Source organism: Caloenas nicobarica, chromosome 1, assembly GCF_036013445.1.
Source record: "Caloenas nicobarica isolate bCalNic1 chromosome 1, bCalNic1.hap1, whole genome shotgun sequence".
In the NCBI taxonomy this organism is placed as follows: domain Eukaryota; kingdom Metazoa; phylum Chordata; class Aves; order Columbiformes; family Columbidae; genus Caloenas; species Caloenas nicobarica.
The window spans coordinates 89316818-89332111 of NC_088245.1; the positions used below are offsets into that span (position 1 = coordinate 89316818).

Genomic DNA, 15294 nt, shown 5'->3' on the forward strand with positions numbered 1-15294 from the left:
ACAGAAACTGCAAGGATGCGCTGGCAAGGACACGGCAAAAGTGTTGAAACAGCCTGCTACTGAAATACACAGCTGATGGGCGGTGGTAGGCACTGGAGACATGGAGGAGGACGGAACTATTAGGAAGCAATAATTTGGAGATACAGAGCAATAAAAACCGGCTGGTGTTTAATAGTACATGGCGCAAGATCATGCACTGCGGGGATAAAAGCTAAAATTTCTGCTGTAAACCCTCAATGTTTCAGCAAAGGAAGAGAGAAGGGACCTGGGGTATTTACCTTCTGTAGGATAATCGGGACTCAGCAGAGGAGAAAAAAAAGCAAAACTTATCCTAGGACAGGCCAGCTGACGTATTTCTAGTAGAGCTAAAAAAGTATTTACAAAGCATTGGGAAAAAAAACCCAACACACACACACACACATCTGTTAGACTGTTTGGTCATACACGGTCAAGAAAGACGAATTAAAATGTGCACACACACAGAGCTGACCTTGTAAGAGGAAACTGAAAAGCTCCTCTTTGCCAAGCAAACACAGACTTGCCTTGCGTCACCAACAAAGCCAAAGATGAGCAGGAATATGGGATGGGTGGGTGGGTCTATTTACTTATTTATTTTTCTTTGATAACTCACCATCGGGATAAATAGCAGAAAACAAAAAGACCTATTGAAGTTAAAGGATAACATTGTCACAAGAATCAGATTCAAGGCAAGTTACCATCTTTTTGTCTGATGAGATGATCATGAATTCAAAGCATCACAGGAGAAAGGGGAACAAAACTAACTGGTTTCAAGATGGAGCTAGAAAATACGTAGCATGATTGTCTGTGGTGGTACAGAGTTGGACATGAGGATCCAGGTCTCTCTCAACATTTTTTCCCATGTTTCTAAAACAAGAAAGAGAAATAGAGAACTCAAAAAGAAGTAGTAGCATAAATGATGGAGGCATAACCACCAGTAAGGAAATGTCTCACTTGGAGGTTAAAATAGTGAATGGTCTTGCCTCTTAAAGAATATTTTCTCAGCAATATTTCTGCCTCAAATATTATTGTCTTATGACAGTAACTGATGATTTTGGACAGTATATTTTCTGTTGCCCCATGGGAAAACAGCAATTAAATTACATGTTGAAAAATATTTTCTTTGTAAAATTCATTAGATACCAATAAAGGCAAAGATAAACTGCAGTACATACTGCTATTACAGATGTTAAAGTATTAATAAAATGTTCATATTTTATTTGTTTACAAGTTCTTGTTTCACAAAAATGTTTGTAAAAGCAAAGATTTGTAAGGGCAACTGTATCTTAAAGGATACCTGGGGTGTTTGCTGCCTCCTCTGATTTGCAGAACTTGAGTATCTGTCAGTGGAAGTGCAGCACACTCTGTAGTGAATTTAAATCTCCTGACAATACACTTGCTATTTTTAATTGCTTTTCACTCTTTGCACTGAAGGAGTCCGTGGACAGGACGTTTTGAAATGCCATTTTAAGTCTGTTGGACGAGACTCCTGCATAAGTTGCAGGAATAACAAGGAATGCATCTTTGAGTAATGAACATCTAGGAGAACGAGCCCATTTGCCCCTGATGAGAGCCAGCCTCCTGCTGTCCATCCGCCTGTGTCTGCATGGTGGATTACTGTGCTGTGAGGATGGAAAATGTAGAATCACACAGCCCGCTGGCGAGACGGGAGATTAAAAAATGTGGGTTACTGCTCGGGTGCTGCAGTGGCCGAGGTGGCTCTGACGTGGGCCCAAACCCTGCTCCAGGACGCAGTCTTAACGCTTAACATTTATTTAGGATGGACTTTCCCACTGTCAGCTGTAATTCCGAGCCTAGGGAGATGTAACGGATGATCCCAATCTTTCAAAGCCATCCTTTCTCTGAGAGCAACTGGGATACAAATTCTGCTGAGAGGCAGTGAGCAGTGGCAGCCATGGTCCCCCTCTGCCCTTGGACAACCACCATCTTGCCCTCCTCCCACAGATGCTCCATCCCTCATCCCTGCCCATGTCCCCAGTGCCTCCTCCCAGCTACAGTCCCTCCTCTCCTGTCCTGTGGTGTACCCCTCCTCGGGATATACACCACAGGACCTGTTTCAAAGGGCTTTATAAAGAGAAGATGGGGAAGGAAGAAGGACCAAATGGCTCCTGGGATGGCAGGGTGACAGGGCAGGAAGGGTCTGGGAGCTGCCAAAACAGAGGCAAGTATGGAGTTTTATGAACACAGTGCAACTTGTTCATTTCGATTCAGTAAATAGGGCAGCAAATTTGGCAGAAGAAACACACTTAAAAACTTGTAAGTCAGCTCAGTGACCTGGCACTGTCAGATTAGTTTCCTTGCATGATGCATTGCTGAACATAATGTGTCATTATAAATCTTGGTTGCTACAGCTGTTAGAGCCATAAAGTGAAGCAGACCTATTAATACATGGTAGTAGTAGCTGTCATGCTCCATTCTATAATTGAGCATCAAATTGGCAGTTGGGAAACTCTTCTTTTTTGTCTGACATGTGGAGTAACTGCATGTCTGCAGATGCTGAGAGCATGGGGACAGGTAGGAACATCCCGCCCACACAGGGTTATGGTGAAATCCTCCTTCAGAGTATCAAGAGTGAGCCCCTTTCTCTGTTGCTGGCTGCCTTTACAAGTCTTTGAGGTTTCCTGTAGGGAGATGCAGAAATCCTTCCTCGCAATACATGGATAAAAGTAGACATGCAGAGTCCAGTACAGACACACAGAGTGTTCTAATGCAGGGAACAGCAGTCTTTCAAAAATCTGAGGTTAAATTGGCCGCCAACAGCACAGCAACAGCTGGGAAGTTTCTGCTCCAAGGGATGAGATGCTACCATGTAGGATTTCCCAGCTCCCACTAAGTTCTGAGCTCAGCAGAAGCTGAGAGACGTTCCTTCTCCAAAGGGCAAGAAATGCTGGTAGGCCCCTTCACTGGCAGGACCTGTGCAAATTGGGAGCTCCGAGCTCCTGCTGCATTTAGATGTGAGGAGGACACAGAAACCCTGAGTCGCTGTCTTTCACTAATGTTTTTTTGAAGATGTCCCCACCCATTAGCCCTTCCGCCCCTCTGCTGCGTGCCACCTCTGGCAACTCAGGTTGTGGGCTGCAGACTCTTCTTCTTACGAACCCTCCTTTATGTACATGCCTGAAACTACTTAAAAGCCTGAAGGAGCACAGCCACTCCGACGTGTGACAAGGTACACGGGACAAATTCTTCCAGCAGGGAAGAGGCAGATACACCTCTGCCCAGGCACGCTGCGCTTCTGCTTCTGCAGCAAGAAACTCACTTTTGCCGATCTGGTTGTGCTGTGAGGCTCTGGAGCAAGCAGCCCTGGGAAGCCCAGCATTTTCTTTTCCCTTATGAAGTGGCAAGGCAGACACACGCTGAGATGGAATGCACTTGCTGGAGTGAGTGGGCAGCGGCCCATGATCTGACTTGTTTTTTCCTTGCACCTGAGCTTACCCCAACTGCTTAATTAGTCACACGGTTTCCCGGAACCCGGGGGAGAACAAACGGTCAAAAATTTCAGTGGTGCAGGAGAAGACGACGAAGGCTGAAGGGAGGAGGCGGAGATGGGGGGAGAACAAGGGTTTGCAAATCAGACTGAGAAAAGTATTTAGTCTATTTTAGGAGTCGTGAGCAAACTCAGGACATGTCGCCTCAGGCTGCAGGTGGCAAACACAGCAAAGGGGAATACAGAGAAGCAGTGACGCTGTTCAGGGAGTGCAGCCTCGGTCGTGCAAAGTTCTTCGGTGCTGAGCTGCCTATGGGCTCTGCCCCACAGATTTTATACTTTCCTCCCCCACAGGTTTTCTCTGCGAAATCGCATCTTTTTTGCATTCCCTTGTCATCCACGGCCCCAGGAGCTGTTATGAAGCGTAGTGGTCAAACCACGACTGGACCAATGCTGGGGAGCCTCCATCTGTGGGCCCTACCTCTTGCCTCTGCCACTGGTTTTAGTTGTGGATGGTACTGTCTGCCCCTCCAAATTCACACATTTGAATGCTAACAGAGATGATTAACCACCACTTAGTACTCATATAATTCCTTGATAATATAATTCTGCTGTAAAACTCATAGCCCCTTCAATAATGTGCACTTGTCTGCAGACTTCCTTCAAAATTGCTCGTGATGGTTAACCCAGTGTTTCCTCACAGTACTTCGCTCCAATGGCTAACTGCTTTCATGACTAAATGTCCATACAGAGTTTACTCTGGTTTTAATTTCCACCTGTCTTTCTTTTCAGTATGTTTGTTTGTTTGATTGGTTTTGGTTTGTTTTCTTGTGCTAGATTATATGGGCTGTTACTGCAAACTTGTATGAATTCTTCAAGGCTTTTGCAATAGGCTCCTTATTTTAAGCTGGTGGCAACGACAACTGGAAAGGAGGTTTTGCAAAGGTAATGCAGTTCTATAGCTTAAAATAACCTAAATGAGAGCTGTCAGAGATTCTCTATCTCAGATACACAGTCCCACTCTTCCCTTTGGGTCAAGTTTATGTGACTTAAAACTAATCCATCCAAAGAGGGGATTTGCCTTTGACTGGAGCAGCTTGGTGGCTTGGCCACTGCACAGTCAGACACTAGGGCAAGCAGAGGAGGTGAGGCAAGATGATGGCAAACTTTAAGCTGTGGTGGACTGGCCCTCTCAGAAGCCTTGGAGCCCATCTCAACTACAAAGAGCCGTCTCAGTCTGCTCGGTGGGCCACCAGCACCACATGGAAGCTCTAGAGCTCTGGAAGCTGCTGTCCTACTGTTCATCTCGCAGCGAGGCTGACAACTGCTGCATGCTCCCTTGGCGAGGAAGTCCTCCACAAGCACACAGGTAGCACCCTCAGCAGGATCTCTGTGTTGGCTGCAGCATAACAGCAGCTCCCTGGTATGCCAGGTCCATCCCCCTCTGCTGCAGGAAGGGGATAACAATCTCCCTTCGCACCAGGTTTTGGTCTCACCCTATCAGTTCAGAGTTGATGGCCAGTCTCACCTCCTCTGTGGCTAGATGGCATCCTGCGAGGATCCAAGAGGCCCTTGCAGACCATTTTTGCAACAGTTTTGTTGCCTACAGCTGTCTCATCCAGACCTGTGCTAGAACAATCCTCCCAGTGACAGATAAATCGTGCTTTCAGGCTCTCTTATCTCATACAGGGGTGGTAGGGTAAGGTTACACGTCCCACAGGAGGTGATAGCTTTACCATAGCTCTTTCTAATGAAATCCAACATTTAAACTCTGCTCAGAAACTTGCAAGATTTAGCCTATGCTGGGGAAAACTTGCAGCTACATGGTAGAGCACACCTTGGACAAAAAGGCTTGAGGAGGAAGTGAAGCACTGGGGACTTTGGAGAGAAGAAGGAAAAGCTAAGGCTAGTGATGTGTTGGGTGGTAATGTTTTGCACAGGTGTCCTGCTAAGATCTAAGGGAGAGTATCCTTACCTACGGGAGGAAAAGTGAGTGCTCTGTCTCTTTTTGCCATGAAACAGACCCGAACCTTATGATGGGCAGAAAAAAAGTGGCAGCACCAAGATTTCTGCATTGCCCTGTAGTCTTCAGTGGTGTCACATGTAACTAACCTTGGAATCAAGGAAGATTACCAGTAGGTGTGATCCCTCTTGTCTACGCTGCATGGGATTTCAGTGCTGAATGCAAGTCACAGCTCAGTTAGCAGTAAGAGATCAGAATAAAAATCTGGATTTAGTTACGATGCTTATTTTGCAGTTCAAAATTCACTCGTTGCATGAGAGCTACTACAAAACAGAGGAGTGGGGCAGTTTTCAAGATGGGCCAGACATTTGATTTTCAGCAGCAAGACCATATTCAGATGTTACAAATGAAGCCAGTAAGGAATTATTTGGTCTGGTTTCCAGTTTAGGTTGCAATGGGAAGCGTAACCTGTTCATAACGTGCCTAACAAAAAAGGTTCACAGGGATGCAAAACCTGTGACATTAAAAAGGTCCTTTCCACACCATGCTTGCCACTGGCATCACAGGACTACTCTGAGGAGAAAGGACAGCAGAAGTCAGAATGGGAAATTCAGACATTGGGTTTTCCTGTGGTGCTCACCCCTGGTCTATCTGGATCTATTCTAACCCCCGCTGGAGGTTGCATTGAAGCAAACTCCAGGCACCCATCTTGAAAGGGCAGCCCACTGACTCCATGCAGGAGAAACCAGTTACTAGAAAATCAGTCTGAGAGTGTCAGAGAGTCATTTCTACCACATCTCCAAAGTAAAACAAAACGAAACAAACAAACAAACAAAACAAAGAAAACCCTCCAACCCCAAACTAAATAAACAACAAAAACCCCACCAAAACAAAAACAAACAAACAAAACCAAAACAAAAGCCCACAAAACAAACACACACAACCTCAATGCAAAACACACGAACAGTAGTAAATGGGGGCCTCAAACCCACGAGATTAACTTAAAAAATAATGGTATTTTAATAACAACATATTGGGATATTCTTTAATGATAGGTATTTGTCTTCTGAGCATTTGTAAGGAGAGAGGACAGGGAGGTGTGAGACCTCTTGATTTTAAAAAGGACAAGGTGAGACAGACATTTGTGGACGTAGGGAGCAGAGAATTGCACTGCTACTCACAGATGTGTGAGGATAATTATGGAAATTATTATGGAAATTATTACTTAAACATTGGTAAGGGAAAAAGACAGTGGTGCCCTGACATCAGTTCCCAGTATAGGTTGGGGAATGACCTGTTAGAGAGCAGTGTAGGGGAAAGGGACCTGGGGGTCCTGGTGGACAGCAGGATGACCATGAGCCAGCACTGTGCCCTTGTGGCCAAGAAGGCCAATGGCATCCTGGGGTGTATTAGAAGGGGGGTGGTTAGTAGGTCGAGAGAGGTTCTCCTGCCCCTCTACTCTGCTCTGGTGAGACCACATCTGGAATATTGTGTCCAGTTCTGGGCCCCTCAGTTCCAGAAGGACAGGGAACTGCTGGAGAGAGTCCAGCGCAGGGCAATGAAGATGATGAAGGGAGTGGAGCATCTCCCTTATGAGGAAAGGCTGAGGGAGCTGGGGCTCTTTAGCCTGGAGAAGAGGAGACTGAGGGGTGACCTCATTAATGTTTATAAATATATAAAGGGTGAGTGTCAGGAGGATGGAGCCAGGCTCTTCTTGGTGACAACCAATGATAGGACAAGGGGCAATGAGTACAAACTGGAACACAGGAGGTTCCACTTAAATTTGAGAAGAAACTTCTTCTCAGTGAGGGTGACAGAGCCTGGAACAGGCTGCCCAGGGAGGTTGTGGAGTCTCCTTCTCTGGAGACATTCAACACCCGCCTGGACGCCTTCCTGTGTAACCTCACCTAGGTGTTCCTGCTCCGGCAGGGGGATTGGACTAGGTGATCTTTTGAGGTCCCTTGCAATTGCGAACATTCTGTGACTCTCTGATTCTGTTTCTCATGCCTGTCAAGGCCGTCGGCCCGCCATGGTTCCCACCAGGGACATGCCCAGCCGCCGTCCCTGCAGACATGGCGAGGCGGCCCACGCGTGGCAACCCCACCAGGAGCGGCCCCGGCCCTGCCGCCCTCCCCCGGCGGCTCCCGGCTGGCCCCTGCCGGCGGGACCGGGCCCAGCGCGCCACCGGCCGGCGACAGCGCGGCCCCCGCCGCCTCCATGGCAACGCCCTTCCCGTGGGGCCTCGGGCCTGCCGGGCGAGGCCCAGCGCCATGTTGGGGGCGGTGCCCTGCCCCGGCGCGGCGTGCCTGCTGCCATGCGGGCGGCCGCGGGCTGCCGGGGCGGTGGGATGGTGCCGGTGCTGCCGGGGCTCTACGTGGGCGGCGCGGAGTCGTGCACGTCCCCGGAGTCGCTGGCGGCGGCGGGGGTGGGGGCGGTGCTGACGGTGGACGCGGAGGAGCCGCCGGCGGTGCCGGGGCTGCGGGCCATGCACGTCCGGGTACTGGACGAGCCCGGCGCCGACCTGCTGAGCCGCCTGGACGACTGCGCCGCCTTCATCGGCGCGGCGCGGGCGGGCGGCGGCGCCGTCCTCGTCCGCTGGTGAGGGCCGGGGCGGCGGGGCCGGGGGTGGCTGCTTCCCCCGGGCGTCGCTCCTCACGGCCCGGCGGTCCTGTCTTGTCCTGCCCTCGCAGCCAGGCCGGAGTGAGCCGCAGCGTGGCCGTGGTGACCGCCTACCTCATGAAGACGGAGGGGCTCGGCTGGGAGGAGGCCTACGCCGCCGTCAGGGCCGCCAAACCCGACGCCGAGTGGGTCCCCGGCCCCCGTCCGCCGTTCCGCGCTCCCCGCCCGCCCGGCGCCCCCTCACCGCGCTCTCCTCTCACCCCGCCGCAGGGTGAACCCGGGCTTCCAGGGGCAGCTGAAGCTCTACGAGGCGATGGGCTGCTCCGTGGACAGCGGCAGCGCCCTCTACAAGCGGTACCGGCTGCAGATCCTGACGGAGAGGTACCCCGGTGAGTGGCGGAGGAGGCGGCGGGGCTGAGCCGGGCCCTGGGAGCATCGGCCTTGAGCCGGGGCGGGCGCTGGGGGGGAAGCTTGGGGCCGTCTCCAGAGGAGGGGGGTCCCAGGTGTGTCCCGAAATGGACACGGAAGGCCATGGCAGAGGTGCTTGGCTTAAGAGTATTGGCCTCAAATCACCGAGCTTTGGTTTGGCTGGGCAAACATTTGCTTCGTACTGGTTCTAAAGAGCTGTAGCTCTTCAGTGGGACAAAACGTGTCTTTGAGAAATAAGATCCATGAGGAACTGTTCTCTTTAGGAAAATGTTGAAATGCTAAAAGTCAATTCGCGTCTGGAATATTGTGTCCAGTTCTGGGCCCCTCAGTTCAAGAAGGACAGGGAACTGCTGGAGAGAGTCCAGCGCAGGGCAGCAAAGATGATGAAGGGAGTGGAGCATCTCCCTTATGAGGAAAGGCTGAGGGAGCTGGGGCTCTTTAGCTGGGAGAAGAGGAGACTGAGGGGTGACCTCATCAATGTTTATAAATATATAAAGAGTGGGTGTCAGGAGGATGGAGCCAGGCTCTTCTCAGTGACAACCAATGATAGGACAAGGGGTAATGGGTTCAAGCTGGAACACAGGAGGTTCCACTTAAATTTGAGAAGAAACTTCTTCTCAGTCAGGGTGACAGAGCCTGGAACAGGCTGCCCAGGGAGGTTGTGGAGTCTCCTTATCTGGAAACATTCAAAACCTGCCTGGACGCTTTCCTGTGTAACGTCACCTAGGTGTTCCTGCTCTGGCAGGGGGATTGGACTAGATGATCTTTTGAGGTCCGTTCCAATCCCTAACATTCTGTGATTCTGGGCCCCTCAATTCAGGGAGGACAGGGAACTGCTGGAGAGAGTCCAGTGCAGAGCCACAAAGACGATGAAGGGAGTGGAGCATCTCCCTTATGAGGAAAGGCTGAGGGAGCTGGGGCTCTTTAGCTTGGAGAAGAGGAGACTGAGGGGTGACCTCATTAATGTTTATAAATATATAAAGGGTGAATGTCAGGAGGATGGAGCCAGGCTCTTCTTGGTGACAACCAATGATAGGACAAGGGGCAATGGGTACAAACTGGAACACGAGAGGTTCCACTTAAATATGAGAGGAAACTTCTTCACAGTGAGGGTGACAGAGCACTGGAACAGGCTGCCCAGGGAGGTTGTGGAGTCTCATTCTCTGGAGACATTCAAAACCCGCCTGGACGCCTTCCTGTGTAACCTCATCTGGATGTTCCTGCTCCGGCAGGGGAATTGGACTAGATGATTTTTTGAGGTCCCTTGCAATCCCGAACATTCTGTGATTCTGTGAATTTGATATCTTTTCTGATTTTCTTGTACCTGGCTAGGCAAACTTAATATCCTCTAAAAATAAGTCAATGGAATTAAAAAAATAAAACTAACAAATGTGAAACTGAGATAAAGTTAAAATCAAGGTGTGAAGTAAACCTACATGTTTTGATTTGCAAAAGGTTGACTGTAGTAAATATCTGTACATATGTAAAATTTTATTATAAAATAACAATCCGTAGCTGTTTTGCAAGATCTCAGTGCTGGATATTCAGCAGGACAGCTCGCTCCATTTATGTGGCATTTTTCGTAGCAGTTCCCATTCGCAGGCTGACTTTCTGTATGCGCACCAAAAGTTTGGCAGAACTGTTCTAACTCCTCTTCTACCTTTACTTTCCATTTAAGTAGGATCATAAAGTGAAATGCCACTATTTTACCGTTTCTAAGACCAAAGTCTAGATCCCAGTTCCTTGCATTAAGTGAATCCTGATCTCAGGTGTGGTGGGATGAGGCTCTTTCATTTTCAGCTTATCTGAGGGAACTGGTGAGTGGACAAACAAATGCGAAGAAGGTGGTTTCTGCGTGTCGTGACTGGGGCAGAGGCGCAGTGCTGTCTTGTCCCACAGAAATGTAGTGTGGCTGCGTTGATCTGATTCATGACTCCGTACTGACCCCTCTGCAGAAATTCAAGACTTACCCCGAGAAGTCTTTGCTGTCGATCCAACCAGTATGTGCCAAACTCCAAACACAGAGGTTCTCTACAGGTGCAGGAAATGCAGGTACTGAACCCTTCATATTTCTCCATTAAATGTCATTTCGAAATGAAGAAAAACAACCTGTGTAAATTGATGGGCATGTCATTATTGTCAGGACAGGGATGAACTCTTCCCTGCTTCCATACAGTGTAGGCCACAAAAATTAGATAAAAGTACCTTTGAAATACAAAACTTTAGTTCCATGAAGTTGTGCAGCACTTGTGCAGCACTTGTGCAGCCTAACCTGCTGCATTCTATAGGCAAGTGTAATACTGCGTGACTCTGTCAACTTGCTTGCTCTGAAACCATGACTTCTAGTTTGACAGTTTCCCCAGAAGAAACTTAATGTCTGTTTTGGGATTTACTACATTTTAACTACCTTTTATGGATTAATTAAAGTGAAATTGGATGTTTTACTTCTTTTTTTTTCCCCTCTGTCGCGGCGGGCAGGCGTGCTCTGTTCCGTAGCTCCAGCATTTTGTCCCATGTGGAAGGAAGTGGACCGGCAGCCTTTGCCCACAAGAGGATAATGGACTCTGCTCAGCTTTGTGGCGATGGCCGTGAGAAGTGCACCTCATACTTCACCGAGCCCGTGCAGTGGATGGAGCCAGCGCTGCTCGGAGTAATGGAAGGACAGGTGAAGGGGAGCATGTGCCTTTTTTTGTGTGTGTGTGTTGTTTTGTTTCATTTGTTTGTGAAAGCAGAACAAACTGTTTCTGTTCCCCGATGTGAAAGCCACCACACAAGGGCCTGGGTCTCCCAGCCTTTCTGGTGTGAATTCTGCAGCTTATGAACAGATTCTTAAATATCCTTTTATAAGGAAATGAGCTGGTGATCTCATTGGCTGAGAACACTAACCAGGGTGTTGGACAGGGTTTATCTGTGGTTTGTTTTTAGTATGAGGAAAGAGTTTATGTGACTTATAAACCCTGTTGTGGTCTCAGGCTGACTGAGGCTTTCTGGCGATTGGGAAAACTGTCCTGGAACCACACCAGGTCCAAGCAGCTGCATTTCCCCCTGCTCCCTTCTGCCAGCAGCACTGCTTGCTACACCCCAGGGCTAAGCAGCCATGCCAGTTTAGCTTTTTTGCCTGTTTTTTCAGCACATTTACCTTCTCGGAAGTCTTAGAAGGGAAGGAGCTGGCTCAGTGCAGGTTGCCACAATTTAACATACCACAGAAGTACATTTTAAGTAGACCTACATGTGCATGTGCCTTAGACTGGGTCTTGTGTTTTTCTTGCAGCTTCTGTGTCCCAAATGCACTTCAAAGCTGGGCTCCTTCAGCTGGCGGGGCGAGCAGTGTTCCTGCGGCCGCTGGGTGACACCTGCCTTCCAGATCCACAAAAGTCGAGTGGATGAAGTGAGGACGCTGCCAGTTGGAAACTTCCAAGCTGCCAAAACCTGAGCTTGTTGCCTCTCTTGGTGGATTTCATGTCCATGGAGAACTGCTGGCTAGTCTGTGGTTGCCAGGAGTCAGCTTGTGACTTCCACACATTGGTAATGTGATGGAATTACTTGAACATCTGCTCTATTCAAGCTTGCTGTATCTCCAATATATATAAAATAGCAAAACACTTCCTTCAAAGAGGTGTTACACAGTGTCAAATATGTACAAAACCACCTGAATGTGATGTTGTTAGTATATTCTTAGTGCATCTGTTGCTATTTACAGGAGGCCTCAACTCCTTATTTGCTTATCTTCTGATCCAGAAGTTCCAATCACTTTGTCTGAAACACACAGCTGAGCCTTTAGTAGGTATATTCCACAATAGGAGGTATGCAGCAGGGAAATATTTTAAGGAGCAAAGTGCCATAAAATGGTACAATTACACTTGTTGCATTATCATGCATGGCAGCTACTAGCAGCAAAACGCAAGTTCACAGTTACACTTTTATTGTAATAAAAGTAGTCCTAAAAAAATCTACCCCAAGAATATTTACTACACTAACTCTTTCATGTAATGTCTGAGGAGATGATGCATGCTATACTGGAATGGCAGACCTGAAGTAAAGTGTCCCTGCCAAATTGCTGCTTGCAGGTTTAAGGAAATCTCTAAAATGATGAAATAAGATTTGAAGCGAGCTGTGAGCTTTCCTGGTAGTATGCTGTGTACACCGCTATGGCACAGGTTTGATTTGACAGAAGAAAATAAAGTAGGTCTTATCTGTCTTATTTAAATCCATTTTATTTTAACTGACTTCAACATTTTTTTTAAATTTTCTTTTTTACACAATTTCCAGCAACATACATTATGAAATATACAAGATAGAGTAGGTGGTGGGGTTCTGCCCATCTTTTAATTCCTTCCACAGCTGTGGAGGGAAGACTTGCAGGACACAGTGAACATCAGAATCTCAACACTGAAAACAGACACAAAACAAAAAAAGACAAAAATATATATATGAAACTGTTTGAACTGGTCACACTTCAGGGCCAGGTACAGCACAATAAATATTAGAACTGCATTACCTTAGACATCTTCTGTAAAGTTTATAACATCCTCTGTTTAAAGAGATAAGAACATCTGTTTTCTAGCATGAAATGCTACATAGTACAGTGGTGAAAGGTACGAACGATGGGGAATCCAGCAAGGGTTTGGATGGTGACTACTCATTCACACGTGCTCATTGGTAAAAGAAGCAGCATACACCAAAAGTTTAGTGAGCTGTAAACTTAACCATTTGCTAGCAGAGTATCAGCTGGAGGAGCAGCTCCTTTTGGGAGAACCAAAAATAGTCAATCCCTTTAAGTTTCTCCCTGGCAAACGGCAAGTTGATACCGTCATGGAAGTGGCAGCATTTGGTCCGTAGTGCGAGATCCCTTTGCATCACTACTGTTCAAAGCGGGCAGCTGGTATAAATACTTCAATGCAGAATTAACGCTTACATAGCCATGCAACTGCCACAGTGTCACCTACAACAGCCACTGTTTCATGGCCATAATGAAGCAGTGGATGTCAGCTGGAACCCAGCCGAGCAGAGAGTGCTGCAGGGCAAAGCAGCACCAGATGCCACCACAAGTGAGAGGGAGAGCTTGGAGAGAATACCAGAGTTTCTCTCTCAGTGATACCAGTGCTGGGCTCTTGGATTTTGACAGAAAGGCTGCTCTGTGTTCATTCCTCTCATAGATTTGCCAATAAATAAGCCCAGGTGACAGCATTTTTGGCTGCTGGACAGCGTGCTTCCAGAGCACAGAGCAGAAGATCAAAGTCACTGGTTTCTTCTGCATAGTAATCAACAAGGCAAGAGTAAATACATGTTGTACTTTTCAACCTTCCCCCCTTGTTCATCCCCTGCCTCCATTTAAGCCTCCTACATTCCTCTTACATGAGACCACTAAGAGGTCATGTGAACACAGGTGGAGGAGGAAGGTTAAGCACACACTTTCCTTGGCATGACCTGGGCATTGCACCTGGAGGCAACTGCATTGGCAGACAGCACCAACACGGAAGGACTCTACTAGTCCACACAACTGGCATCACTGTAACTTGCTATGTCCTGCAGTAGACAGCAGCGGTCACAAGCTTCACAAACTAAAGCAGCTGAGTGTCATGAAATTTTATGGAGTGGGAGGCAAGAAGATAAAATTCTGCTGGAAGCTGAGCACCTATGGCTTTGATTTTAGCTGATGCTGAGTCCAACAGTCCTACCCGTACTGAGCAGGAAAATAAAACTATTTCTCCAGTGTACAAAAGCATACTGCCTGCATGTATGTGCTCATCTTCTAGTTAGTCCCTTCTTGCACAGATGTAGAACTACTACATTTCAATAACATCAGACTCAAACGAGGGTTGCAGAAGGGACAGAGTAGTGAACAATTTTTGGTTGTATCAACATGTTATCAGAATATGGTCAAAAATTCTGTTTGACTATAGGGAGCTCTATGTCATGATAGTCACTTAGCAAAGTGCCAGACCTAAATGCCCTTACTATTGCCAGCTCAGAACATACCATGTGACTGCATTAAGATCTACACCTCCTCTGCCAGTACAGCTCAGCTGGTTACATCCCAAGGTGAAAGACCATTTACCAAGAGAGCTGGGAGAGGCAAGGTGAAATTTTTCCCACCCTAGAAGTGTACAACAGCATTTCCTCACTCAGGCCCATTCACACATCACTCACCACTTCAGACACACAAAACAATGCCAAACACAAACTAAGAGGAATGTTTTGTAAAGACACTCTCTGAGTATGAACAGGGAAACAGAGCTATTTATCAACTCAAGTACTGTTGCATCATTCTTGTAAGGTAGGGAAGCAGAGGAGTTGAGATGAGGAATTTAGAGGACAAACTGGAGTGGTCACGGAGGTTGAGTCTAGTCTTCCAGACTGCGAAATGCATTCTGCATATCCTCAAACAGCTGAGCATAGTCTGCCTTGATTTTTGTTTCACCATCTTTGACAGGGTCCTGAAAGATAACACAGCAAATAAACAGATCCATCGGGAAAAGCCTCGTGTACTTAAGGCAACCCTGCTTTGCCAGCGCTGTAATTTCTCGACCTTAGGATTCACACTTACTAACTGCAGAGCAGGCATTTTAGTTCCATCTCCGCTTTCCTGTCTGTCTCACCAACAGCCACAAGGTTTAAATCTCATCCTCTTTCCATGTTCAGTGAGCAGACAGACTGCATACTGGACAGAAATATTTTTCATGAGCAGTGCTGACTTTATTGAAAAGCAACTGATTTGGAGAGGATTCTGTAGGATTCTGTACTACTGAGGGTCTTAGTTAATGCTGTGTGATTCAAGAGCTGCAGTGACAAACACCAGCTCCCATCCCCAAACCAA

At 47.6% G+C, this 15294-nt stretch overlaps 2 protein-coding genes across 3 annotated transcripts in view; one reads left to right on the forward strand and one right to left on the reverse strand.

Annotated features, from left to right (window-relative positions):
* Positions 1-7713: 7713 nt before the first annotated feature.
* On the forward strand, positions 7714-12976 carry DUSP12 (dual specificity phosphatase 12). The gene is made up of 6 exons (XM_065638679.1): positions 7714-8027; positions 8120-8233; positions 8319-8437; positions 10433-10529; positions 10956-11142; positions 11749-12976. Exons 1-6 carry the CDS (start codon positions 7744-7746, stop codon positions 11908-11910), a joined length of 963 nt encoding a protein of 320 aa, XP_065494751.1. The 5' UTR covers positions 7714-7743; the 3' UTR covers positions 11911-12976.
* The window catches only part of ATP6V1A (ATPase H+ transporting V1 subunit A), a 31457-nt gene continuing 28846 nt past the window's right edge, over positions 12684-15294 (reverse strand). For both annotated transcript variants that reach the window (XM_065638656.1, XM_065638666.1), the window contains exon 15: positions 12684-14914. In XM_065638656.1, coding sequence (XP_065494728.1) covers positions 14822-14914 — 93 coding nt within the window. In that variant the 3' untranslated portion in view covers positions 12684-14821. The remainder of the gene's footprint in view (positions 14915-15294) is intronic.

What these genes read in the sequence shown, in the direction of transcription:
- DUSP12 (XM_065638679.1), top strand. Translation starts at nt 7,744, where the DNA reads ATGCGGGCGGCCGCGGGCTGCCGGGGCGGTGGGATGGTGCCGGTGCTG. An exon ending in TACAGGTGCAGGAAATGCAG is followed by an intron (nt 10,530 to 10,955) that starts GTACTGAACCCT and finishes CGCGGCGGGCAG; the next exon opens with GCGTGCTCTGTTCCGTAGCT. An exon ending in TCGGAGTAATGGAAGGACAG is followed by an intron (nt 11,143 to 11,748) that starts GTGAAGGGGAGC and finishes TTTTTCTTGCAG; the next exon opens with CTTCTGTGTCCCAAATGCAC.